Source organism: Conger conger, chromosome 11 (assembly GCF_963514075.1).
Source record: "Conger conger chromosome 11, fConCon1.1, whole genome shotgun sequence".
Taxonomy (NCBI): domain Eukaryota; kingdom Metazoa; phylum Chordata; class Actinopteri; order Anguilliformes; family Congridae; genus Conger; species Conger conger.
This window is the reverse complement of record NC_083770.1, coordinates 1,562,888-1,590,402: the sequence shown is the minus strand read 5'-3', so window position 1 is coordinate 1,590,402 and position 27,515 is coordinate 1,562,888. Positions and strand designations below refer to the sequence as shown.

Here is a 27,515-nt window from a genome sequence, read left to right as displayed (position 1 = left end):
GGAGCTGGGTGGCTTTCTCAGTCAGGAGATGACGGATACGGCGTATATTATACAGAAAGAACCTGCAGGTTCTGGCAGTGGAGGATACTTGTGGAGCCAGGGTGAGGCAGTTATCAAGAGTCACCCCAAGATTCTTTGCCGTACGGGAGGAGGAAACTACAAAGTCCTCAACAGTCAATGAGAGGTCGATTGACGGAGAGGACTTAGCAGGGATGTAGAGAAGCTCAGTTTTGGTAAGGTTGAGCTTCAGGTGATGGGAAGTCATCCACGCAGAGATATCAGCCAAGCAGGCAGAGATCCGTGTGGTGATTTGGGTGTCGGGGGGGAAGGAAATGAAGAGTTGGGTGTATAGCGAGAAGAGGAGAGGCCCAAGAACCGAGCCCTGCGGGACTCCAGTTCGTAGGGGTTGAGGGTCGGAGACTGCGCCCCTCCAAGTCACCTGGTAGGAGCGACCAGAGAGGTAGGAGGAAAACCAAGCGAGTGCAGAACCTGTGACACCCATCCCAGACAGCGATGAGAGCAGAATCTCATGGTTGACTGTATCGAAGGCGGCTGACAGGTCGAGGAAGATGAGGACAGAGGAGAGGGATTTTGCTTTAGCAGAGTGGAGTGCCTCAGTGACCGCGAGCAGGGCAGTGGAGTGGCCACTCTTGAAGCCAGACTGGTTGGGGTCATGGAGATTGTTCTGGAGAAGATAAGTGGACAGTTGGGAGCAGACCGCCCGTTCTAGAGTTTTAGCGAGAAAGGGAAGAAGAGAGACAGGCCGGTAGTTGTTCAGGGCAGAGGGGTCAAGAGTAGGTTTTTTGAGGAGGGGAGTGACTCTGGCCCTCTTCAGGGAAGAGGGCATGGTGCCGGAAGAGAGGGAGGTGCTGATTAGAGAGGAGAGAAAAGGGAGAATGTCATCAGATATAGATTGTAGGAGGGGAGAGGGGATGGGGTCAAGAGGACAGGTGGTCGGGCGGTGGGAAGTAAGGAGTTTCAGTGTGTCGGCGTCAGAGAGGGGAGAAAAAGAGGTTAGGGAGTAGGGGAGGGTAGGAGGGTCAGCAGGGGTGGAGGGTTGGGAGAAGGAATTGCGAATAGCATCGACCTTCTTTTCAAAGAAGGAGACAAAGTCATCAGGTGTGAGTGATGAGGGGGGTGGGGGGGTAGGGGGGCCAGAAGAGAGGAGAAAGTTGAAAACAGTTTGCGGGGATTAGAGGCGGCCGCGTTAATTTCCGAGTGAAAGAAGGAAGATTTAGCTAGAGAGACAGAGAAATGGAAAGATGATAAGAGGGCATGGAAGGAAGCCATATCACTGGGGAGACAGGACCTTTTCCATTTTCTCTCCGCCGCCCGCAGTTCGGTTCGGACAGCTCGTAGAGCATCAGAAAGCCAAGGACTGGGGGGGGAGGCCCGAGCTAGTTTGGTGGTGAGGGGACACAGAGAATCAAACGAAGATGAGAGGGAGGACATGAGAGTTGTAGCCGCATCATCGGGAGACAGTCGAGAGAAAGACTCCGCAGATGGTAGGGAGGAGAGGATTGTAGATGAGAGGCTGGAGGAAGACAGGTGGCGTAGGTTCCGTCGACAGGTGACAGTGGATGGTGGGAGAGGTGGATGGGTGTTAGAGGAGAGTGGAAGAGTGAAAGAGATGAAGGAGTGGTCAGATATATGGAGTGGTGTTACAGAGAGGTTGGTTGTTGTGCAGCTCCTTGTGAAGATGAGGTCAAGAAGGTTGCCTGCTTTGTGGGTGGGAGGGGAAAGAGTGAGGGTAAGGTCAAAAGAAGAGAGGAGGGAGAGAAAGGTAGACTGGGTGGACTCTGAGTTGAGGTTGAAGTCACCCAAGAGGATCAGGGGGGTGTCATTGACAGGTGAGGAGCTGAGGAGGATGTCCATCTCATCCAAAAAGTTCCCCAGAGGACCCGGGGGGCGATAAACAACAATAACAAACAGTTTGCACGGCAGAGTAACAGAAACCGCATGAAATTCAAAAGAGGAGAAGGAGAGGGATGAGGAGAAGACACTAGATCTCCATGAGGATGAGATTAGGAGACCTGTGCCACCTCCTCTGCCAGAGGATCTGGGTGTGTGGGAAAAAGAGAAGGCAGAGGAAAGGGCAGCCGGGGTGGCCGTGTTCTCTGGTGAGAGCCACGTTTCAGTTAAAGCAAGAAAGTCAAGGTTGAGGTGGGAGGCATAGGCAGATATGAAGTCTGCTTTCTGGACGGCGGACTAGCAGTTCCAGAGGCCACCAGCCACACAGAGATCAATACCAGGGGATCTGGGAGGGAAGATGAGGTTAGAGATATTCTGCCCATGTTGGCGGGAGGCGAACCTCCTACCTGACTGGGACCTGGGGAGAGGAGAGAGGACAGGGATGGGAAGGAAACACATGGAGGGAACTAGGGAGGACAAGGGGAATACTACACAGTGGAATGAGGGCAGGCAGCAAAAACAAAATCAAACATCAGGCTCTCGGACAGCCTCGATGGACACCAGTAGATAGACACCCTCGACTTTGTACACCTGCGACTTCGTACGCCGAGGCAAGTAGCCGAGGCTGCCGCGCACAGCTGCCGCTGGTGCGCTACACAACTGCTTAAATAACACTGACGCTGAATACAGAAAATGCAACCAACCCACTGCAGAACAATAATGCACACTGAAGTAAGTTCAGGTGTGCCAGTAATAATACCCTGAGCAGGGTGCAAAGTATTGGCTCCTCCTACAACAAAAGCTGTGGCCTGCCAGCCAGTAAAACAATAGCCTAACTTAATAGCCTAGCTTACCTGAGAGAAACAAACACCTAACCCAGTTTCACTGAATCTAAATAAACACCACTTGTAATAGCTAACAAACAAACAAGTACACAACAGAACACTATAATGACAACTAAACTGAATTTAGAATCAGCAAGCAAACAAATAATACTTAACTAATCCAGGAGAAAATGCAACCAACCCACTGCAGAACAATAATGCATCCCCCAGATAGCTACCTGTGGTCATATATAGCAGGCCTACTGCAATTTTGTGTCTGCAGATACAGTACATTACTTTACTGATGTATATTTTTAGTTCTAGACAGGCCAAAGATAAAATGTCTTTTTCAGACCCCTTGAAGAAAAGAAACTCAATTCTAATCCTTGCATGCTTTTGGAATCTGCCAGACAAGTTTATCTAACGAGTTCTTAATTGACATTGTTTACCATAGCACGTTGTGGTGCAGGAGTGATGGTTGTCACCATGACTGGAAATGAATGGAAAACGCAAATATTTTCAGGCTAATCCCCAAAAAAAAGGAAGCAAATGCAACATAATCTGTCTGCCAAAGAAGCTTTTTGTGGGCATAATGAAGGCCAATGTTTTTTTGGGGGTTTTTTTAAGAAAATGAAATGTAAAAAAAAGTACATTACATTTATTTAAATTGTATGTGTTCCTGACATGAGAAGCCTCTCATGGTGTGTGGGTGTGTGTGTGTGTGTTTGTGTGCGTGTGTGTGTGTGTTTGTGTGTTTGCGTGTGTGTGTGTGTGTTTGTGTGCGTGCGTGTGTGTGTGTTTGCCTGTTTGTGTGCGTACGTGTGTGTTTGTGTGTGTGTTTGTGTGTTTGCGTGTGTGTGTGTGTGTATGTTTGTGTGTTTGCGTGTGTGTGTGTGTTTGTGTGTGTGTGTCCGTGCAAGTCCATTCTGCTAATAAAATGTCTGTCTGTTGTTTGTTTTTGGGACCAATATAAAGCATGATTTTTCAACATAATTTGGCATTGAAGTTTGGAAAGACGCTTCCCTTTAAACTTGTTAAATAAAAAAAAGTCACTTGGATTTGAAAGGAGGTGAGAGTGAACTAGAAGCTCAGAGTGAACGGGCAGCTAGATTCCTCTATACAACGTGTGATGAAGGTAACAAACAACACCTGCTGTAATTGCTAACCTATAGGTAAGGTTGTTGTGTCCTTGGTTCTGGGGATCTTTCAGGTTTAGCTTCTCTGTAATACTGGTGGTGAGGACTCAGAAATTGAAGTGTCCCAAATTAGCTGAATTCACCATATATTAAAAAAATCACACACCTCTTTGCTCCTCCACCTCCCTGCCTGCTATGCATGGAAACTCAGAGTTTGCCAGGTTCGGTGTTTTTCTGTACCTGTTTTTGTCTAAGTTCTTAGCATTTTCGTTCCTTTTTACCCTCTGTGCTCACTGTAGTCAGTCTGTCAGTTCATTGTCCCTCATTCATTTGTTTCACCTGTGTTCCATTTTGTTGTATGTACTTCCTTCCTGTCTCTTGTCATTCATTTTACCTGCTCCTTATCATCTGTTCCCCAGTTCACACACCTGATGCTTGTTTCCTTCCCCTGTTTAATTCGTTCAGGTTTAGTTCGTTTCAGAGTTCTGCCCTTGTTATTTCCTTTCCCCTGGTTCCAGCCTGCTCTTTCCCGGGCCTTTGCCCCTGTTATTATGACTGTTATAATGTCTGTTTTTTTGATTTTACAGCTTTTTACTCTCTGCCTGGTTTTGGACTCTATTTGTTGATTTCATTTTTGTACCTTGGTCTGTCTTTTTCGTTTTGGAACTTTTAACTGCCATTGCCTGTTTTTGGATTACGTTTTGGATCTGCCCTGTCATTAAAGCCTGCCTTATTCACATTATCCCTGAGTCAATTGGTTCCTGACAGAGTTTATCTTTCATCAGTCAGGACACAGCAGTGTGCCCATACTGGAGACTGTAAATAATGTCCTCTGTGTGGAGGATTGCTGGAGGACTGAAGGTGGACACGCATTCACACAGCACAGTATAATAATGATATCACCTTCCTCCCAGCTCTTTCCCCCCAACATGTGTATCCTTCACGGCTAACCGTATTGCTGTAATGCAAACGTTGTTGCTGTGTGACTGTGGTTTGTTTGTTTCTTTGCTTTTGCCTTTCCCTGAATTAAGTTAAGTAATTACCATGTTGTTTTATGTACATTTGTTTTGCAGTTAATGGAGAACGATGCACTGATAAATTGAATTAATGAGCCTATGTTTTGATTTGTTCCCCTCACAGCTGCATCCATAATTATGTTTTCAATCGAGTTTTGATTCCATTTTTCCTGTTGGGTTCTATTTATGAAGCATCGTAGATCCCCCACATCAGGGATTCATAATAATTATTATCATCATTTCTTTCTTCATCTTCAATCATTCTTTTTATCATTATATTGCAGTTCTTTAGTAGACGCTTGTATCCAAATGGACTTGCCGTTGATCAGACTAAGCAGAGGACAGTCCTCCCTGGAGCATTGTGGGGTTAAGGGGCTTGCTCAAGGGTCCAACAGACTGTGCATGATTCTATCATGGCCATAAATAAACCACCAACCTTGCGGGTCCCAGTCATGTACCTTAGCCACGACACAACAGCTGTATCAGTGTTGCCGATAATGGTAATATTATACTAGTTACACACAGTCCTTACAGTTCAGGTCATTGTTTTTCCTCTCCTGGCTTAAGTCATGTATGTGTCTAGTGGTCCTATGTGTCAATCTCATTGGGTTTACCAAAGGCTCAGAATTCTGCAACAGCATACTAAATTACCCTGCATCTCCCCCAAGCTGTGTGAATTCAGCCAGGAGGCCTTCCATCTCTGCTCTGGGAGTCATTGCGGTGTAAGAGGTTTCAAGAGAACAGAATTATCGTTCATTTCTTTTTTTTAAATATTTTTATCCGATTTTTTTCCCTTTTTCTCCCAATTTGGTAGGCAATTGGACCCCGTCTGATTCAATTAGAGCTAGTATTAGATACACCGCTCCCACCCCGTCCCTCGGCGGCCGGCAGGAGAGCGACACGCCTTCTTCAAGCCGTCTCATCTCACAAGTCGTGACCGTGATTCCGAGGCGCTCAAAGTGCTTGTTTGTGCGGCAATCTACTAACCCTGCCAAGTCCCTCCCTCTGGAGCAGTGAGCCAATTATTGCTGCTCCACGTGAGCCGGCCAAACTTGGCTTTTGGCAGAACCAAGAATCAAACCCCAGTCCCCAGTGTGCAACTGCAGTAAACTGCAACCGCATCATTCATTTCTGTCTCGTCTTCATTAGCCAGAATTAAGCCCCAATAAAACATGCTCCCCAACACTACCCCACGCTCCCCAATAAAACACACTCCCCCACGCACCCCAATAAAACACGCTCCCCAATAAAACACATTCCCCCACGCACCCCAATAAAACTCACTCCCCTACAATCCCCCATGCACCCCAATAAAACACACTCCCCAATCCTCCACAATAAAACACGCTCCCCCACAATCCCCAATAAAACACACTCTCCCACAATCACCAATAAAACACGCTCCCCAATAAAACACGCTCCCACCCAAAATCCCCAATAAAACACGCTCCCCCACGCTCCCCAATAAAACAGGCTCCCCCACAATCCCCAATTAAACACGCTCCCCCACAATCCCCAACGCTCCCTCAAAAAACATGCTCCCCCACAATCCCCAATAAAACACACTCCCCCACAATCCCCAATAAAACACACTCCCCCACAATCCGCAAGAAAAAAGGCTCCCCCACGCTCCCCAATACAATACACTCCCCCACGCTCCCCAATAAAACACACTCCCCCACGCTCCCCAATACAATACACTCCCCCACGCCCCCCAATACAATACACTCCCCCACGCTCCCCAATAAAACACACTCCCCAATAAAACACGCTCCCCCATGCTCCCCAGTAAAACACGCTCTCCTACAATCCCCAATAAAACACGCTCCCCCACGCTCCCCAGTAAAACACACTCACCCACATAAAATACTCAGTGAAATCAGGTGGTGTAGCACACGGTAGGAGCGAATACCTGTAGACACTGCGGCCCCCATGACGTGGAGTTCAGTAGGACTGGTTTATCGTTTTGACCCTGGATCCTGTGAATTATTAAAACGCTGCTGAAAACGGACAATCTTCCTCCTTCCCTGTGTCCATCTCTTCTGTCTGCCCAGGGGTGTGTCAGCGGCCTGTGACAGTTTGTTATTGACACACTCACTGAGCACTTTATTAGGAACGTTTTTACTTTATTACACCTACTTATTCATGTGATTATCTAATCAGCCAATTGTGTGGCAGCAGTGCAATGCATACAATCATGTAGATACCAGTCAGGAGCTTTAATGTTCAGATCAGCCATCTGAATGGAAAAAAAATGTGATCTAAGTGACTTTAAACGCCAAACCCCGAAATGCTCCTGACGAGCTGGTCGGGGCCTTGCATGGCAGCCAATCGCCGTCGGAGTGTGAGTATGTGTATGAATGGGTGAATGGAGAAGCATCAATTGTACAGCGCTTTGGATAAAGGCACTATATAAATGCCTGCCATTTACCATTTGCCATTTAGGACGCCCCCGCCCTTGCGAACTACCCTCTAACACACACGTCATCCATGCATGTCACTCTGTAAAATATACAGACATACTAAACATTTGATTCATATTATCTTTTAATATTCTTTTCTAATATACAGACATACTAAACTTTTTATTAATTATTCTCTCCTAAGTGAGTAAATGTACATTGCATTCTTTGCTCTCATTTCAACAGTTTTCACTGTGGTTTCTTGTGTTTTCATAAGCTCAGCTATAATTAATGTTCTAGGTTCATTTGATTTGATAACAAGCAGCGTACATGTGATATATTGATTATAAGTCACTTGCATATAGATACACTTCTGGCATAAATCATCGAGAGTCCCGGAGAAACCAGCTGTACAGGCATATCAGACATCCAGTGTCCTTGACTGTCTACACAGTTCAAGACACACAATTTAGCAGTTAATCAGTTTGAAACTATATGGGGTACATATCATACTTTAATACGGATATATTGATACACTTTTAGCATAAATCATCAAATGTTTTGGAGGAACCAGCCTGCTCATCAAGGTGGAGTCTGATTTTGACTTGTGATTGTTTATCATGCTTTTAGGAGGGAGATCTTTTGTTCTGTGAATTTTCCCCTCCACAAACAATGCATTCCACTGCATTTAATGTTCCACCTCAGCCAAATGTTCCCCCAACTCAAGCCCCCCCAATCAAAACTTACAGAGTACATAGGGTCTTCCAATCAAATCCATAATTGGACTCATATGTACTCTATTAAAGTTGAATTAACACTGGACATGCTTCTATGGATATGGTAGGCCTTAAATGTCACTGAGCTGGCACCAGACTGTAAATTATAATAATAATGTTTATGTATTTTCTTTGTACCCATTATCCAACTTGTGATGGTCAGTTACCATCTGTGTCTTCTGAATTGACAGTTCTTTGGCTTTTCCCATGCTGATGGTTGACAAAGGGATTTTGCATGCTTGTTACCTCATTTTAATACTCTAGTGAAACAGGAATGAATGGATTAAGACAATATAATTCCTTTAGACTGAGATGAACAAAATTAAGTATCTACTGCATATCTGGCAGCACCACGGTGGTTTGAGGCTCATTTGATACCTTGGACCCTTGATGACATAAAGCCAACAAATGTGTTCTACACTGTATCAGCATAATTTACAGCTGAATATAGTCTCACCCACCAATTCCCAGAAATCTGTTCAAATGCAAAGAGTTTTAGTAGGTAGGACAACCTAAAAGTAAGATATCCAGACTCTGTTGATGTTGATAGGTCACAGACATCAGGAAGTAATGGGATGCAAAAGATATGCAACAGAATGCTAAACATGACTACTTTCATTTACATAACATTGCTGTGTCCCAAACATTATGGTGCCCTGAAATGGGGGGACTATGTATAAACACTGCTGTCATTTCTACATGGTGAAACCAAGCCACATGTGATTTTTTAAACGACAAATATCAAATTGTGGAGTACAGAAGCAAATAAATAAATGATGGGTCTTTGTCCCAAATGCTATGGAGGGCACTGTAGTTGTCCCATATGCTTGAACATAAACAACATGGATAATTATCTATATTGTATTATATGCAGCCTTTTTTGTCCTTTTTTATTAAGGGTGCCAATAATTCTGGAGCCCACTGTACGTGTTTAAGATGGTTCATTATTGGGGCTTCAGTAACAAAGACTGACCAACTCACTTCTGTTTCAGTAGAAATGTGACTAAAGTGACATCTGTATTTACACTCACTGATCACTTTATTAGGTAGACCTGTACACCAGCTTGTTAATTCAAATATCTAATCAGCCAATCATGTGGCAGTGACTACATGCATAAAAGCATGCAGACATGGTCAAGAGGTTCAGCTTTTTTCCAGACCAAATGTCATAATTGGGAAGAAATGTGATCTAAGTGAGTTTGACCTTGGACTGATTGTTGGTGGCAGACAGGGTGGGCAAAAATGCTTTGTTTATGAGAGAGGTCAGAGGAGAATGGCCAGACTGCTCAAAGCTGACAGGAAGGTGACAGTAACGCAAATAACCCCACACTACAACAGTGGTATGCAGAAGAGCATCTCTGAATACACAATGCGTCAAAACCTCTGACTGGATAGGTTACAGCAGCATAAGACCAATAAGTCTCATAAATAATAAAGTGCTCACTGAGTGTAGATCCACAGGAAAGGTATCAGTAAAAAGGGTCAGAAAGAGCACATTCGATCACTGGTCTACAGAGATGTGGGAAAAATGATATGCTCAGACGAGTCATCCTTCACCTTATCCAATCATATACCTTCACCATATCCTATCATATACTTTCACCATATCCTATCATACACCTTCACCATATCCTATCATACACCTTCACCATATCCAATCATACACCTTCACCATATCCAATCATATACCTTCACCATATCCCATCATATACCTTCACTATATCCTTGAGAAGTGGGTGAATGCATGTGTGGTAGGGTGCATCAAATAGCAATGCTAAATATTTATTGTCAACATATCAAACTGTCTGGGGTTGCATTTAGTTCAAATGCCCATAAAAATGACTTTTGCAAAGTTCTGGAAAAATTCATTGAGATTTAGAGGTGCAAATTCTGAAATTTTGTCTTCTTTGGGTGTTTTCGGAGCTTTCCTTTACAACATGACATGGCTATTTTTTTTGCAGATTAACAGTGTTTTTATTTATTTTTCTTAAACACAATACAAATGTATCTCAAAACACAGATCAGCCCCCCCCCCCCCCCAAAATCCCCAATTAACAAACAAAAAATTAACAAAACAAAAAAATATTCCAAAATGTGCTGTAGACACAGACAATACATGCAGCCACAAGAAACCTTCATCTTGTGCCGACCTCTGCAGATCAATCAAGGCTGACATGGCAATTTCTAAAATGCAAGAACAATTTTTTGAAAATAACAAAAATGTATTTAGTTAAGAACAAAATTTTGGAGAACAACAAAAATTAAACCACCGAAATACGTATTATTGTCAAGCATTCTAGAGTTCTAGTTCTGGTCTGTGTTCAGCTTGCGCTTGCAGCCGTGAAGATTTGGCTGTTTAGAGTGGTCATGCTCAACTGCCTGCAGCACATTCTGCAGGTGCTGCTCACTCCTGGCTGCTACCACAAAGTCTGACATGAGTTTGACACCACGCTCAGCACAGTCATTGACAACGTTGATGGCACGTACATTCACTGCACCCGCCTGGAATGCTACACTGGTAGGCCAATCCTCTACATTGAGTGAGAGAAATGCTGGATCGATGTGCAGCTGGTGCATGCCGAACCAGCAGTCTGGGTTGGTGAGATCAGACAAGCTGGTGGTCGGTGACAGGGCTGAAAACTTTGGCTTGCCAAAGCACAGTTGTGGGGCTCGCATGGGGAGATCTGCCGGCTTGTGCTCCAAGATAGCATCTGCAAGTGCACGGCGCTCGCCAACTGGTACCTTGGTGCTGAAGAGTGCCAGGGGCAGCATCTCACCCGTCAGGTACCAGAGGTGCCGCTCCAGTGCCTTGATCGTTGAGGCTGCAATGCCCTCATCAACAGACTTGCATGCACACGAGTGGTGGTAGAGTGTGAAATCATTCCATGCGGCATCTATGGCAGTGTCACAGGTCAGCCACCATTTTGCATAGATGTGAGTAATGAAGTTGGCAAATGCCAGAATCTTTGGCACCTGCTGCCGTGTGGTGATAGTGCCCTGGGGAAGCAATGCGATGTGCTGCTCCATCAAGGCCAGCTTGAGAGTGCAGAGCAGCTTGGCCATCCATCGTGCCTTGTGCAACGCTCCGGGCCGTTGGAAGGTCACTGGAGTTTGCGTTGCAGAGGCTACACCCAGATACACAAGACACAGCTGCACAAATTTGCGGTAGTCACCTCACTTGTAGTCGAGCACTCCTGCAGCACACATGGTGAGCTCAGCACGCAACTCGCCAAGGAACGGTGGTTCGGCGTCTCCAGGATTGTAGCAGGACAATGGGCTGCTGTGATCATGTGGCAGCAGGTTCCAGTTGTCCCGCAGATGTGTGAATAAGGTAACCTCTGGTGAGCGTGACGTCTCTACCTTGAGGTCAGTCAAAATGTGGCTGAGGAGCACCTCACCGATGTGGTGCCGGCACCCAGACCAGAGCAGTGGTCGGCCCAGTGAGAGCTGGATGGGAATGCAGGCTGCCGTGAGATGGCCGGTGTTTGACGCGGTGGTATCAAATGCCATGTTGACAACTTGGTCAGCGCAGCACCATTCCTGCAGCAGCGCAGCACCATTCCTGCAGCAGCGCAGCACCATTCCTGCAGCAGCGCAGCACCATTCCTGCAGCAGCGCAGCACCATTCCTGCAGCAGCGCAGCACCATTCCTGCAGCAGCGCAGCACCATTCCTGCAGCAGCGCAGCACCATTCCTGCAGCAGCTGGCACGTGAGCCGGGCCATGATTGTTCCACATGCCTCGTCAGTGCCCTTCATATGCTGGCACACCAAGCAGTTTGAGCCGCTCCGCATCTCCGACCACCACTGTCAGACGCTCCTCCAACTGGTGCATATTGCTGAGCATCGGCCTCAACTTGTTATCCCACATGGCGCACATGGGAGGTGGTGTCCACTGCTCATGTTGTTCTTCACTAATGGCCTCCAGCACTTGGAGGCGCGATCGGTCTTCTGTTGCGTAGCTGATCTGAAATATGATTAGTTGTTGAACTAATAAGTATACTCCATAAAAACGCCATGCCATGTCATAAGAATCACTGGCCTTGACATGCTGCCATATGTCTTAGACTTCTTCTTCTTCTGTTGGCATCCAGTTTATTGGTGCAAATTCCATTCTTGTCAATGTTCTGTCTTTTATAAATTATATACTTACTTGTATAGGTATTGTTGTTTTTATTGGCTGTTGTTGTATTATAGCTGCCAACAGTGGTATGCTAGTTTGAATGTTGATTGTACTCTTCAAGGGTTCAGAATTTCTGCATGTTTACACTAGGACTCGGAACTGTACTGTCCTCTCAGGTCTACTTTTGCACTTGTTCTTGTGATTGATTTGCACTTTGTTGTACGTCGCTCTGGATAAGAGCGTCTGCTAAATGCCACGTAATGTAATGTAATGGAATATACACTGTATTTAGCTCAATTTGGGGGAAATGCACTTTTATTCTTCTTTTTGAAATTATAATATATTATGCCATCTATTAAAGAAATATTTTTCTTTGTTCTGCAAGGATAAAGAAGCACAAGTAAAGATACTATGTATAAAACATTGAAACCAAAGCACAAAGTGATCGCACCAGAGAAAGACAAAAAAAAAACCTGATTTGTCATGGCTAGCCTGGTTAGCCAAAAAAGCTAATGTGTGGTTGCACCTCTAAATCACCACGCATTGCAAAAATATTTTTGCATGAGTTGTTACAACATGAAATGGAACACTTTTAGCATCCAGACAGATCAATATGCTGAACTTGTGTATTTTGATGCACCCTAATGTGTGGTGAACACCAAGAGAAAGGTACAGGCCAGAATGTTTGACCCCTTCAATGTTGGGGTCTGGTGGCTCTGCTATGTTGTGGAGGGCATTTTCCTGGCATGGTTTGGGTCCACTTGCCCGCTTAGATGAAAGGATTACTGCAAATCAAGACAAAGTTATTCCGAGTTACTTATATCCTATGATTAAACATTTCTATGCTGATGGGAGTGGTCTTTACTCCACTGAATGGTTTGATGAGTATGAAAATGATGGGAATCATACGGTGTTCATCCTTCCAGTAGAGTTCCAGAGACTTGTAGAATAAGTTGTTCTGGAGGGGTGTGGTGGCCCAACACTGTACGAAGACACTTTGTTGGTCTTTCCTGTAATTTGCCACCCGTCTGTATATTCCAGTTATTTCTCAATACACATACTGCATATTCCAGGTACCATTTTATTTAGCACCACCAACAATTTACAAAGGCCCCCGAAAAAGGTGATTGTTTTTCTTTAGAATTTTCAGTATCTTAAAATCATATCAACCAGCAAGCTGAAGCAACAGAGTTGATGGGTTTGAATATGTACACGTGTTGTATTTCAATTAATTGCCATCTGAAAATAAAGATTCTGTTATTGTAATGGTTGTGCCAACGAATACGAATAGTGTTTTTCGCAAGCAAAATCACAATTGGTTCATTAGTGCGAAGAAAGGGTAGTTTACTAGAATTCTGAATTCAGTCATTCAAAACGGCATATGGATTATTACAATATAACGTAATGTCAGTTAGCTTTAACCAGTGGTTAAAAAAATAAAATTAAAAAAACTAAAAAAAAAACTGCTAAAAGCTCAACTTCAAGAGAGCGTTTGAAACGCAGTTAAAACGGGAAAACGTAGTCGCAGTCTCCTCCTTTTCCTACGGCTCACGTTCGGTTGAGCCTCTCTTCCAATGAGTCTCATAGCAACTGTTGCCCAGTGAATCAGCGCCATAGTCACCGTAGTCCTGGCGACTGTAACCCACCAACAACAACAACCTCGCTCCATCACACCACCTTCACCATCCACATTCTCATCAACCCTCTAGTCCTCAGCCCAGGTGAATATATCCTTACTATGGTATCTCTGTTACTGTCTGTCCGTGATTATAAATTGCCTTCTATTGAACACATCATTCGCCTTGATAATTCGCCAGTCTATGCTCTCGTTCTTTCATTCTCTTTCTCTTCGCTATGAATTAGCTAACGTTGGGTAGCTTCCTAGCTGGCTAGCAATAGCTAGCTAGCTAGTAGCTACTGGAACAGGACCTCGCTTGCTGTAAAATAATAGCTAGCTAGTTAGCTAGCTGCCTAGCCATTTCCTACATCAGATATCCCTCGCAACCACTTGCATTTTTCAGTGAAGTCGATATTCACAAATTATCCAATTATTTTTTCACTTACTAGCTGGTGTGGATTTAATGTAGAATTATCTCTTTATTTTGTATATTGTTTATTACGTTTTCCAATAGATAGCCAGATAGCGAGGTACAACGCAAGTTAGCTTTCAGGCTACTAGGGTTGCCCTTTGTTTAGTCTTTATCAGTTAGCAAGCAAGGTAGTAAAAATGTTCTGTTTCAAAAATCTGAATTAGTTTACCGGTTTCGTTTTCGAGATAAATGCGTGGACAGCCTTTTGCCCGAATAATCAAGAAACTAATTTCTAATAATCAGTTTCCGTTCTTATCGAACCTGTATTCTGCAACGCATTTGCCAGGAGTTAGCTAGCTGATAGGTTAGCTTCATGACAGAGCGAGCTAACATTAGTCAATAGATCTCTCCTAAAGTAACGTTACACGCAAATTGGTTGCTAGCTCTTCAAGCTGAAGCCTCTACAGCATTTTCGACATGTTTAACTTACGAATTTGGGCATTTTGTTTATTTGCATATCAATAATTTCTCTAGTAAGCAGCTAGCTGTTATAATGATAATTGTAATATATTGACGGCTATTGTTAGCCTGTGGCTAATGTGCTAGAACGCTGGTGATGACACTCCAGCTGTGGTAGCTAGCTAACGTAGGTTAGACAGTAGTAATAGCTGTTTATTTTGAAAGGCAGAAACGTTGTTGTATGGTTTGATGTCGATCACAGTTTAAAACCATTATTCGGTGTTACAGATAAAGGTGAAGAAGGGCTAAACGGGAAATTGAGATTGCGAGATAGGACATAGGATGCTTTCCTGGGTGATTCGTGAATATTATTGTGTTTTAGCATTAAGTAAAATGAATATATTTACTCTACATCAGTCTAGTTGGTTTAACTACTGGCTGTTCCAAATCTCTACCACACCGAAGTATAATATAGCGTTAGTAAATTTCGTTTTACAGGTGTCAATTTGTGCTATTCAAACGCTACATAGCAATAAAGATGAACTAGTTGGATGAATAAGCCAGCCAGTGTTCCTCTCGGTTATCCTTGTGTGCGCGCGCACGTGGACGTGCATGTGTTCGGGGGTTTTGTAACCTGCTCCGATGAAATGTGAAATATTGGATTGTTCACAAAGTTAGTTTTTGATTGCTTTATATTCGCAATTAATTTCAACAATTTACCCTGAATAATGGCATTGTTCACCATTTATTTACTACGCACATAAAGCTCAAAAGTGCAAAATGCATTTCCATTAATCTCATAAACTGGTCATGTAGATTTAGACCGTATTGTTCTTTGGAAATTAGCCCCATTGATCATTTGGTGATGTAATCATTTTCATTTTTGTTAGGCATGATAACAATTTATCGTTATCTTAGCAAGCAATAAAACGAAGGGAAAACACCAAGTAGAGGATGGGCATCGAATCAATATCGACATTCCATATTGCCTACCACCGCGTGCTTGCCCGAGGCCGGTCACGGGTTGTTCAACCAATGCTCTCTGTACAAACGGCATCTTCTTAATGCAGAGTTTAGAGGCAAACATCTTATGATTACTATATTATAGTATAGATTACTATACCAAGGTTATAGCCTTTACACAATCTGATTATGTATTAGTTGCCTTTAAAGGTAATAGCATAGGGCAGTTGGATTGCATGTGTCATGATTACGATTAAAAATTAGTTCTTGTATTTTTTCTATTTTCGATTGTGCAGGTAGACCTTACTGCCATCTTGGGTTTAATTGGTACACTGACTCAAACCGTTCAGATATCATAATCAGTTATCTTGCTTCAGGAATATACTGCTCTGCCTTGCATCTGTCACAGAAAGCATAGGTGTGCAATAGCAGTATGTTTCACTGCCACTGAAGCACTTCCACTTTCCTTAGCAACACACTACCTGTGTGTTATAGAAAATACAGCCCAGCAGGGTACAGGCCTGTAATGTCACTTGATTCCGTATTCGCCATATTATTTTATTTCAGCTTGTTAAAATATAATCAGGTGAATTTATTATTTTTTGAAATGGCCCCACATACGTTTTACTTGGAGGAATGTATAATTTATCATCAAGGCTATTGTTAAATAAGGGGGCAATCAATTTTGTGTGTGTGTATGGGAGGAAAAAACTCGAATTACCCTTAAATCGTTGGATGAAAAGAAAATACGGAATATTGTCAGTGTGTTAATAATGATTTAATATAATTCCTCAGATTTCTCTGTGTGTGCCTGCAATTGTGTTTGGTTAAAAAAAATCAACAGCCTACTGAACATTTGGCTATGTCATACAGCAATTCTTAAAGGGGTGTACATAAAAAAGCACAAACTATCATAGATTAACAATCAAGTAGCTATTCCATATGTTTCAGTAATGCATTTACCTTTTGCATGTTACGATATGTTAAGATAGCTACACCATTGAAATGAGGTGTGTTTTAGCTGCTAGGCCTGCATATTCTGTATTTCATCAAAACCCAACAGACCTTATGGTACAGGGTCAAGTTGCACCCAAGTTGCTTAAGGTCATGTTGATGAATAATTTTTTGTTTAAAATGGTTCACTTTTGAAGACCGTCCAGATCTGTCATCTGCTGAATGATAAGTTGTGGTGATCTACCTCAGCCCTGAACAGTCCTCATACGATCGCCTTGGTCAGACCTGAGCAGTCCTCATACGATCGCCTTGGTCAGACCTGAGCAGTCCTCATACGATCGCCTTGGTCAGACCTGAACAGTCCGTATACGATCGCCTTGGTCAGACCTGAACAGTCCTCATACGATCGCCTTGGTCAGACCTGAACAGTCCGTATACGATCGCCTTGGTCAGACCTGAGCAGTCCTCATACGATCGCCTTGGTCAGACCTGAACAGTCCGTATACGATCGCCTTGGTCAGACCTGAGCAGTCCTCATACGATCGCCTTGGTCAGACCTGAACAGTCCTCATACGATCGCCTTGGTCAGACCTGAACAGTCCGTATACGATCGCCTTGGTCAGACCTGAGCAGTCCTCATACGATCGCCTTGGTCAGACCTGAACAGTCCTCATACGATCGCCTTGGTCAGACCTGAGCAGTCCTCATACGATCGCCTTGGTCAGACCTGAACAGTCCTCATACGATCGCCTTGGTCAGACCTGAACAGTCCGTATACGATCGCCTTGGTCAGACCTGAGCAGTCCTCATACGATCGCCTTGGTCAGACCTGAACAGTCCTCATACGATCGCCTTGGTCAGACCTGAGCAGTCCTCATACGATCGCCTTGGTCAGACCTGAGCAGTCCTCATACGATCGCCTTGGTCAGACCTGAGCAGTCCTCATACGATCACCTTGGTCAGACCTGAGCAGTCCTCATACGATCACCTTGGTCAGACCTGAGCAGTCCTCATACGATCGCCTTGGTCAGACCTGAACAGTCCTCATACGATCGCCTTGGTCAGACCTGAACAGTCCTCATACGATCGCCTTGGCTCACACTGCAGGGAGCAGGGATGTGATTGTTGAAGTGAGAACACACAGTACCATTTTTACAGAATTGTGGGTAACAAAGGCTCAGCTGGAAACAGAAAGTGCCGGAACTGTGATTAAAGCCCTTCGTCGCGTCAAAGAGAGTCCTGGCTTCAATTTGAGGGAACCGGTATGCAAGCATTAGCCTTTGTTACTCAGTTACTTTTGTACAAAACCTGCTTGGATTGAATGCTCAAAGTTGAGACTGAAGTGCTTGTGGTTGTTATTGCCTTGATGTTATTGGCGTGTCGTAGTGCTACCATTTTACGTTACTTGGCCTTTTGTCTATCATATATTGTCTGGCAGAGGGCTTCAGAGACACAGTTTACCTGAGCTGGTGTCAGTCGGTTTGAAAGAAGAGGGCAGCCGGCTTCTCCCACAGCTGTGTACAGTCTTGTGGCCATAAATAGCGGTGGGTCAATACGTGGAGCGAGTGTTTGGTGAGGTGACTCCTCCTTTTTTTTTTCCCCTGCGATGGCTGCAAATGATTAAGCTATTTACTGTACCGTGTCAGCAGCGCAGGGAACCCCCCCCCCCCCCCCCCACTGAAACCAAACTCGGTTTCCCGGCTTCTTCAAAGCTCCGGAGTTCCTCTCTCTCGCGGCCCGCATCTCCTCCGGTCACTGCGTCTCCTCCGGTCGCTGCGTCTCCTCCGGTCGCTGCGTCTCCTCCGGTCGCTGCGTCTCCTCTGGCTCGCGCTCCTGCTCACGTCTGTCCTTTCGCTCCAGTGGCCCCGCGGGAGAGATCCTTTTGGGGAGACGTCACAGTCTGCTGTGCTCCTCACAGGGTGTCTGCACAGGTACGAGTCTGCTGTGCTCCTCACAGGGTGTCTGCACAGGTACGAGTCTGCTGTGCTCCTCACAGGGTGTCTGCACAGGTACAAGTCTGCTGTGATTCTGACGGGGATTGAGAAGCTCATGGGCAACTGGCCAGTGGTGGAAGGAAGTCCAGGTGCTAGATAGCTCATTTTTCACAGAGGGACTTGGTGCCTGTAGCAGACGGAGTTTATTCAGATTTTATCAGTGTACTTTACTGCTTTGAGGTTATTGATTAAACTGTAAATCTGTCTTTAAAGGGCGATAGTGGCCTGTAGTTCTTATCAGGGTTGTTGATAGTGTCTACCAAAGGACAGGCCGGAAAAGAGATTTCCCCTGCCAAGTGATGTAGCGGGTGATTCAGAGGTGTGTGTGTGTGTGTGTGTGTGTGTGTACACGTACATTACAGATGTCTCTGGTAATTTGCAAACCAACAGATTATAAATATTAACCAGTAGCTCTTTACCTTCTATGTCTGCTATAGTTTAATTGTATTTGAATAAATCAACAGGTTTCCAGCAAGAATCTTTTTTTGCAAATGTGACACATTTCCAGTGAGACTCATGTTTTAGCTCTGAGCCACTACAGGTGCTAGGAGCTACACTTAAACTGCCTGCCTTATCAGCAGGACGCGGTTCAGTTCTGAAGCTTATGTTCTGAGTCAGTCTCTCCATCATGGCACCTGAAGCACTTTTCAACGTATCGTGTGGTCCAGCACATGTCAGGTCTTTGTAAGGCTGTGATTTCTGTCTCAATGAATTTGTAGCCTTTTCTGTTTCCGTGTGCGGCGGGGCGGGACACAGAGGTGATGAGTGAGGGGGCTGGAGGCGAGTGAGGGGGTAGGAGGTGAGCGAGTGAGGGGGTAGGAGGCGAGTGAGGGGGTAGGAGGCGAGTGAGGGGGTAGGAGGTGAGTGAGGGGGTAGGAGGTGAGCGAGTGAGGGGGTAGGAGGCGAGCGAGTGTGGGGGTAGGAGGTGAGTGAGGGGGTAGGAGGTGAGTGAGGGGGTAGGAGGTGAGTGAGGGGGTAGGAGGTGAGTGAGGGGGTAGGAGGCGAGCGAGTGAGGGGGTAGGAGGTGAGCGAGTGAGGGGGTAGGAGGCGAGTGAGGGGGTAGGAGGCGAGCGAGTGAGGGGGTAGGAGGCGAGTGAGGGGGTAGGAGGCGAGTGAGGGGGTAGGAGGTGAGTGAGGGGGTAGGAGGCGAGTGAGGGGGTAGGAGGCGAGCGAGTGAGGGGGTAGGAGGCGAGCGAGTGAGGGGGTAGGAGGCGAGTGAGGGGGTAGGAGGCGAGTGAGGGGGTAGGAGGCGAGCGAGTGAGGGGGTAGGAGGCGAGTGTGGGGGTAGGAGGTGAGTGAGGGGGTAGGAGGTGAGTGAGTGAGGGGGTAGGAGGTGAGTGAGGGGGTAGGAGGCGAGTGAGTGAGGGGGTAGGAGGCGAGCGAGTGAGGGGGTAGGAGGCGAGTGAGGGGGTAGGAGGCGAGCGAGTGAGGGGGTAGGAGGCGAGCGAGTGAGGGGGTAGGAGGCGAGCGAGTGAGGGGGTAGGAGGTGAGTGAGGGGGTAGGAGGCGAGTGAGGGGGTAGGAGGCGAGTGAGGGGGTAGGAGGTGAGTGAGTGAGGGGGTAGGAGGCGAGCGAGGGGGTAGGAGGTGAGTGAGGGGGTAGGAGGCGAGTGAGGGGGTAGGAGGCGAGTGAGGGGGTAGGAGGTGAGTGAGTGAGGGGGTAGGAGGTGAGTGAGGGGGTAGGAGGTGAGTGAGTGAGGGGGTAGGAGGTGAGTGAGGGGGTAGGAGGCGAGTGAGGGGGTAGGAGGCGAGTGAGGGGGTAGGAGGTGAGTGAGTGAGGGGGTAGGAGGCGAGCGAGGGGGTAGGAGGTGAGTGAGTGAGGCGGTAGGAGGCGAGCGAGTGAGAGGGTAGGAGGCGAGTGAGTCCTTGCTCCTGCTCCTGCAAACGTCATTTTGAAGCCACCTCAGTTACAGATGGGGAGAGGTGGATCCACAGATCTTTAATATGTGGCGCTTTCTGAAAAAAGACTTCCGCACAGGATGTTCCTAACTTCTACTTTGAACTCCTAGTAGGAACATGTAACAGGTTAAAATGTCCAGTGGCAGACATGGATTGATTTCTGGGTCAGAAAATAAAAAAAGAGGAGAAAAATAAGTTTAAAAAACGGGTTTATTCAGTAGCCCCTCCTCCTGTGAGGACGGGAAGAGAGAACCCGTCCTGTCCACAGCTCTGGTTACCACTTACCTCAAGACAGGTGTGCTGCAAAAATAGGACCCACGCCACCTGCTCCCTGTATCCTGTTTCTCTTCCAAATGCTTAACGAGCGCAGCTGATCAACTCAATTATTCATTCATCCATTTTTACGACCTCGTGTCTGAAATTCTGTCGGGTTTTAAGGCCAGGGACCACGTCCACTGCAAGACCCCCGGCCTCAGTAGACCAGAACAGATGCCGACCCCCTGTGAATAAACATCCCAGTCACAATTGGCTTCGTTTTAATCGAGACGCCTGGTGTTTGTATTTGACGGGATTCATAGCCTAACCTATGAGTTAAAGGTAGTCCAGCATGACTCAACTCCGAAATATGTTTCATTTCAAGAAGAACTTAAAGGCTTTTGTGCAGAGAAAAAAGGTTGCTGGAGTTCACGTTTAGAATTGTTTGTGTTAATTAGGCTAGATTTTGCCTTATTGCTTAAGTTTTTTAATTTGTTTGTTGTTTTTTTAAATCAACCCTTCATATCCACAAGTTTGAAAGTGAACCATAGAAACGCTCTGCCAAATAACACATCTTGCACCCTGGATGTTGAACAGTGGGGGCCAAATGTTAAACGTTTCATTTTATCCTCATAAGCTGATTGGGTGTGATTTATCAGGAATGTGATTAAAGCATGACGGCGTTTTGTATTGTGGAGAGATACTGCGCTGGCGCGGATGATTCATTTGTTGTGTGCAACAGAAATAGAAGATAAAACTCCCAGCTCATCACAGCAGTGTCATTATCAACAGGAGTCGCCAACCTGTCTGCGCAATTAATCACGTCCCTTGTCCTAGTCCTCCTTTTAATAATCAATTAAGTTGCGGCGAGATTAAATTAAGGATGTATAAACCATTTTGGAACTACATCATGGTTCAACTCTAGGTCAGCATGATCAGACATTGCGCGTATTTGGAGAAGAAATGAAAATTCGGTGTTTTCTACACGCTACGCTGTTGTCATAAACGCTTCAGTGCGTTGTTTGTGCAGCAGACTCCTGCTCAGTGTACTGTGAGAGTAATCGTGATTAATCGCTGAGTTTCATGCTATTAAATGAAGTAAAATGAAATACTCTTATATTATTCCATGGTCATTTTTGTTCCTACTGTTGAGTATGTAAGAGGTATGCATGGTCTATTTGTCTCTCTCGCAGTGTGAATGCACTGGCATACTCGGGCGAAAGACAACAGTCTTCTCACCTGAGGTTGCAGACCGCTGGAAAGCGCTCCCGGGTTGGGATGTTCCACAGCACTGACGTCACAGTGACCCCTCCCCCGCTCCCCAGATGTCTCTCTCCGGTTGGAGGAGGGCAGGGGCAGGCGGAGGTGAGCAGCCCGGTCTCTCCGGGCCTTTGTGGCTGTGTGGCTCCGCGCGGAGCCTGCAAATGCTCACTGGAGCACGGGGTTTAAGTGGGCCACGGGGGAGCGCATTCGGCGTGGGGGGTGGGTAGAAGAAGAGAGCCAGGTGGTTGTTTACAACAGGTTCCCCCACCCCCCAGCCCCACTCCCCCAGCCTCCTCGGTAGCGTTCAGCTCCGCTGAGGCCCACCACGGGGAGCAGGTGCTTGGCTCTGAATGGAAGAAGCCGGTCGCAGCGGCAGGGTAAAATTATCTTATCTGCAACTGGACCGGTTTCCTCCGTCCCTGCGTTTCTGGACGTGCACACGCGTAGCGCTCGGACCGGTTCCCTCCGTCCCTGCGGTTTTGGACGTGCACAAGCGTAGCGCTTTGGCGTCGTTAATGTCTGGCCCATTCCGAGGTAGCAGTGAAAGTTTAGCGGTGTCCTTTTTCCTGATGAAAACCCCCGAAAGCGCGCCTCTATTCAGCGAGGACATTCTGCCCACATCTGGACCCGCGCCGTGGTGTGAGTAGTCGTGAGATCACTCTTTACGTTGATTATAATTGTTAAAACATTTGCCTTGTGATCCTTTAGCAGCATCATTGTTAGAGTCCAGTGAGATTATGAATAACCTCAATTAGAGGCATTCATCTTGTTATTTGTGTTGTGTCATTTGAATTATACATTTTATTCCTGTTACAATAAAGCAGATGTTTTATGGACACATGGTTGACTTAGCTGAGTACATCTAAGAGTCGTTGTGACAGTGTCTCTAAAAAATTTGACAATTATTTGAAACATAAATCATTCTGACCTCTTGATCAACAAGTAACATTTACATGATGTGCAGGGAAGGTGAACTTGACCCAGGGTAGGAATACATTATAGGTTTCAGTGTTCAGTGTGTAAATAATTCCAAAATAATGTTCTGTTTAAATGGCAACAAATATTTTTTAACAATTTCTTACCTCTACAGTTTTCTTTAAATTAGACCTAGCAGCCACAGCCTCTTTGGGTTTACAATTAATTGTTGCTATGGAAACGCTTGTTTTCGAAGTTGCAGAACATTTATTTAAGGAAATTCAGATGGCTTGAAAAAAGAGAAACAATGACAGTATTAAATCGGAGGAATAAGCATTTTCTCAGGTCATGGGTTTGTGGCTTTGTGTTCTTTAAAAAGGTATGCTCTTCTGGCTCTGGGAAGAGCTGTTTCTCAGCACTGCTTTATAAAATTAATTTGAAAAATTAATTTAAATTAAATTGATTTTATAAAACAAATAAATTGAACTTTACATTTCACACTGATGTATACTGGAACTTTTCCTGTGTATACTAGAGTAAGTAGTTAATGTTAGAGTAAGTAGTTAATGTTAGAGTAAGTAGTTAATGCTAGAGTAAGTAGTTAATGCTGGAGTAAGTAGTTTGTGCTGGAGTAAGTAGTTAATGCTGGAGTAAGTAGTTAATGCTGGAGTAAGTAGTTAATGCTAGAGTAAGAATTCACTTGGTGGTTCTTCAGAACGTGCATCTGAACTGTCCCCATCTTGTGAGGTGCAGAACTTTCCGGAATAATGACGAGCTTCATATTGCATTGTGCTTCCTTGAGCCCTGGTCTCTGAGAAATGCCAGGAACTGATTCAGTGAAATACAAACAGGCAGGTCTGGGTCCACATCCGCTTCCCTTTGACAGAGTGTGCTTTGCTTTAAACAGTGTTGTGGGCGACGTTCCCAATCCGGTCTGCATTTTATCCAGCTTTGTTGTATGTACTCATCAGTAAGCCACCGCAGATGAAAACATCTGTCAAATTGAGTAAATGTAAATGATAAACTTGAATGAAAATGGTCACATGCGTTAGATAAATTTAGATAAAGGATGCTGATCAAATCACCGTTACGTTGCCTCTTCTGACACAAGACACACCTGTGTACACTGCATCACAGCTCAAATAACACAGAAGTCTGTCTTATCAGCCCTGCCTATGCTGTATCAAAGCACTGCATTTCAGGTGTGCAGTATCTCTGTCCATTCAACTCAAATACTACCTGTGCGTGTTTGCATTTGGACAGCAACCCGGAAGTGGGCACCAGACCTGGGTCGAATATGTTGTCGTTTTTGGATTCAAATGCTTTTCTGTGCTTGATTAACCATGCCTGGAGCAATTGAGACAACCACGAAGACCAGAAGGCGGGGCTTGCACTTTTTTCCATAGGTGCCTATACACCAGACAAGCTTAAAGCGTAGAAAAGTATTTTAATTCAAAATAATTATGTATTGGACTCAGGTCCGGATTGGTCACAGCATACACTGGAAGTGCAGACATCAGAAACTTCCTGTGAAAAGACCAGGCTGTTCTGTATATGAATACTGATGGTTTTGTTGATTGAGCAGATTCTTGATTGAATGCATTCTCAATCTATACTCATGCACTTACACCTACTGTCACGCTTAACTTTAAGTAGTAGGTTTAAGGCCCAAAACAAACCCTGCGTAAGTACACGGAAGCGGACACTTTCAGCTACGCAAAGTACTGCCATGCATGGCAGCGAGGGGGCGCTGCAGCAGCCAGCAACATGATGTCTTCTTCTACCTGTGCTTTCTTCTGCTCAGTTTTCATGACTGTCCTGCATCGCCCCCTTGAGGACTGGAGTTTATTACCTCTGCAGGGCACAAGAACGCACTTTAAGTATGTGCAACCTGGCTGGGTGTTCACTGTCAATCAACCTGGCATTTTCGTTTGATTTTGCTTACTTACGTAGAGTAGCATAGACTCACTGAACAACGAGTTACATTTCCAGATCAGCTTTGGTTTTTGTGTGAGTGTACAGTCTAATTCCATTTTCATAAAGAACTCTGACACATAAGCAATTTGTCTCAGCATACAGTGACATGGTAATAGTGCTCCACTGTGACATTGTGGTGGCGAAGCTGTTGCTAACGACAGACTACGAACCAGGCAGGCTTATATGGCTCAGACAAAAGTTTTCTTTGCAAAATTGTTCACGCATGTACACACAGCATTTTATATAGAGTTTTTAATTAATGTTAAGATTAACCAGATAAAGATTTAATAGGGATTTGCCTGCATAACAGAGTGCAAAACTGTGCTTCATGGGCTGTTCGAGACATTGTAAATAGGTGTTCCCAACACTGGGACATTGTAAATAGGTGTTCCCAACACTGGGACATTGTGAATAGGTGTTCCTAACACTGGGACATTGTGAATAGGTGTTCCTAACACTGGGACATTGTGAATAGGTGTTCCCAACACTGGGACATTGTGAATAGGTGTTCCCAACACTGGAACATTGTGAATAGGTGTTCCTAACACTGGGACATTGTGAATAGGTGTTCCTAACACTAGGACATTGTGAATAGGTGTTCCTAACACTGGGACATTGTGAATAGGTGTTCCTAACACTGGGACATTGTGAATAGGTGTTCCCAAAACTGGGACATTGTGAATAGGTGTTCCTAACACTGGGACATTGTGCAGTTATTTGTTGTTTTCTCTATAAATATTGGTTCAATTCCCATCAATCAGAGTGCTTTAGTGTCTGGGATAGTCAGTAAACAAGCCACATTCCTCAGAAGAAAAACCACCATTGAACGGACGGACATTAACTTCTGGTGGAAGTGGCCGCTTCCCCACGTTCTGTTGGGAACATCGTTACGTTTTCGGGCTTAGCGTTACTACTGATCGTAACTTCATTACTTGGCATCTGCTACTCTCCAAGCTGAAATGTTTGCGTATGCACTTTCTGCAAGTTGCTATGGATACGAGCCCCTGCTAATTGCTAAAGCTAAATGCAAAAGCCTAGAATCAAGACTAGATACTGAAAGCTTTCTTATACCTGCACTAAAGAAGCGATTGAACACACCTGACCAATCACAAATAGCTGAGAAGCCAACTGTCAAATTACTTTCGGTCCCCTAAAATGCGGGGACTATGTATAAAAAGATCACCTGATATGGATGTAAATATCAAATTACCTCAGTTATAGGTGACAGTCTGCAATTTAACCTCAGGTCCATCATTGCATCTTGTATCCAATGTCCTGGAAAGCAGAGCCAAAAGAACAGAAGTTTGTGGGGACTCTGTGGGAAAGGTGGGGACTGCAGTGCGTGTTCCTGTGTTGAGGGTCTGGTGGTGATTTGCCCTGCGCCCCTGTCTCCCTCAGGCGCCATGCAGACTCCTGAGGCAGGCGCGGACACCACGTCGACTGCCCCCCTCCAGAGCGCAGGTCCGCCGCAGCCTGCTGTCTCTGCCCAGCAGGGGGCGCCACAGGGGCCCGTCCAGCAGCAGGTGAAGCCGCCATTTTCCACCTATTTATTTTCGGTCAAAACAGCATAAATATTTCCGCGGTAGCCTCGGCACGACTCGTGCAGCACCGTTACAACTACCCCCTCCTTATTCATTGAGCTTCACCGTGGAGCAGCGTGTTGTTCCTATCCTGAGCGGAGGACTTCGATGACTCAGACAAGGCTATAGTTAGCATTCCTTCATTGAGTCCAACATGTTCAGTCACGGCATCAATCTCATCATTAAGCTCTTTATATAATAGTAAAAAGAACGTCTTAGCAGGTACATAAGGAGCTTTGAAACAAACAGAAACAAGACATTAAGTTAAATACATATTGAAATGATACAAGTTGGAAAAGTAGATGATAGAACAGGTAAATAAAAAAACATAGTAATAGACAGAACAGCCACAATCATAGAAGAATACTTATACACAGTTAAATGAAAGCTCCTTTGGATTTTAGCTTGGAGTCTGGCCTGGGCTTTGCTACTGGACCTGAGAAGATGAGTGCCAGCACCAGACCTGGTTTTAAGAAAATGTTCACTGTTTTGAACATTTTGTTCAAATGTTCACTGAAAATGTTCTGTGGGCAACAGATTTGCCATTTTTTTCATACAGGAGATTCAGACATGCAGGTTCAACTAAGATACAATACAGCAAGCACAAGTAACATATTACATCACTGTTAGCGAAACCAGAAGCTGAAGCATCCCGATGTGTGATGTAGGCTAACTCATAGCCAACTTAAGGCTGGTTATACTCTGTCATCCCGAAATCTCAGAATGTTCATGAACATTCTAATATCGCCCAACATTTAATTTAAGATATATTTAATTTATTCAGTATAAATTAAGTATAGACTGAACGTCACTGCGACCAGCGATGCTATCGGTGGTCGCAGCGACAGTTGCCCACGGAGGATAAACCAGCCTTTACTCTTGCTGCTTTAGTTCTACGCACTGAAGTGTAATTTACTCTGGCTGCTTTAGCACTACGCACTGAAGTGTCATTTACTCTGGCTGCTTTAGCACTACGCACTGAAGTGTCATTTACTCTGGCTGCTTTAGCACTACGCACTGAAGTGTCATTTACTCTTGCTGC

The 27,515-nt window shown here is 45.1% G+C and overlaps 1 protein-coding gene across 1 annotated transcript in view; it reads left to right on the top strand.

The window, feature by feature from the left end:
• Positions 1–13,814: 13,814 nt before the first annotated feature.
• Positions 13,815–27,515, top strand: part of rfx3 (regulatory factor X, 3 (influences HLA class II expression)) — a 31,171-nt gene continuing 17,470 nt past the window's right edge. The window contains exons 1-2 of the mRNA XM_061260840.1: positions 13,815–13,907; positions 26,292–26,416. Of these exons, the coding sequence (XP_061116824.1) occupies positions 26,297–26,416 (120 nt within the window). The 5' untranslated portion in view covers positions 13,815–13,907; positions 26,292–26,296. The remainder of the gene's footprint in view (positions 13,908–26,291; positions 26,417–27,515) is intronic.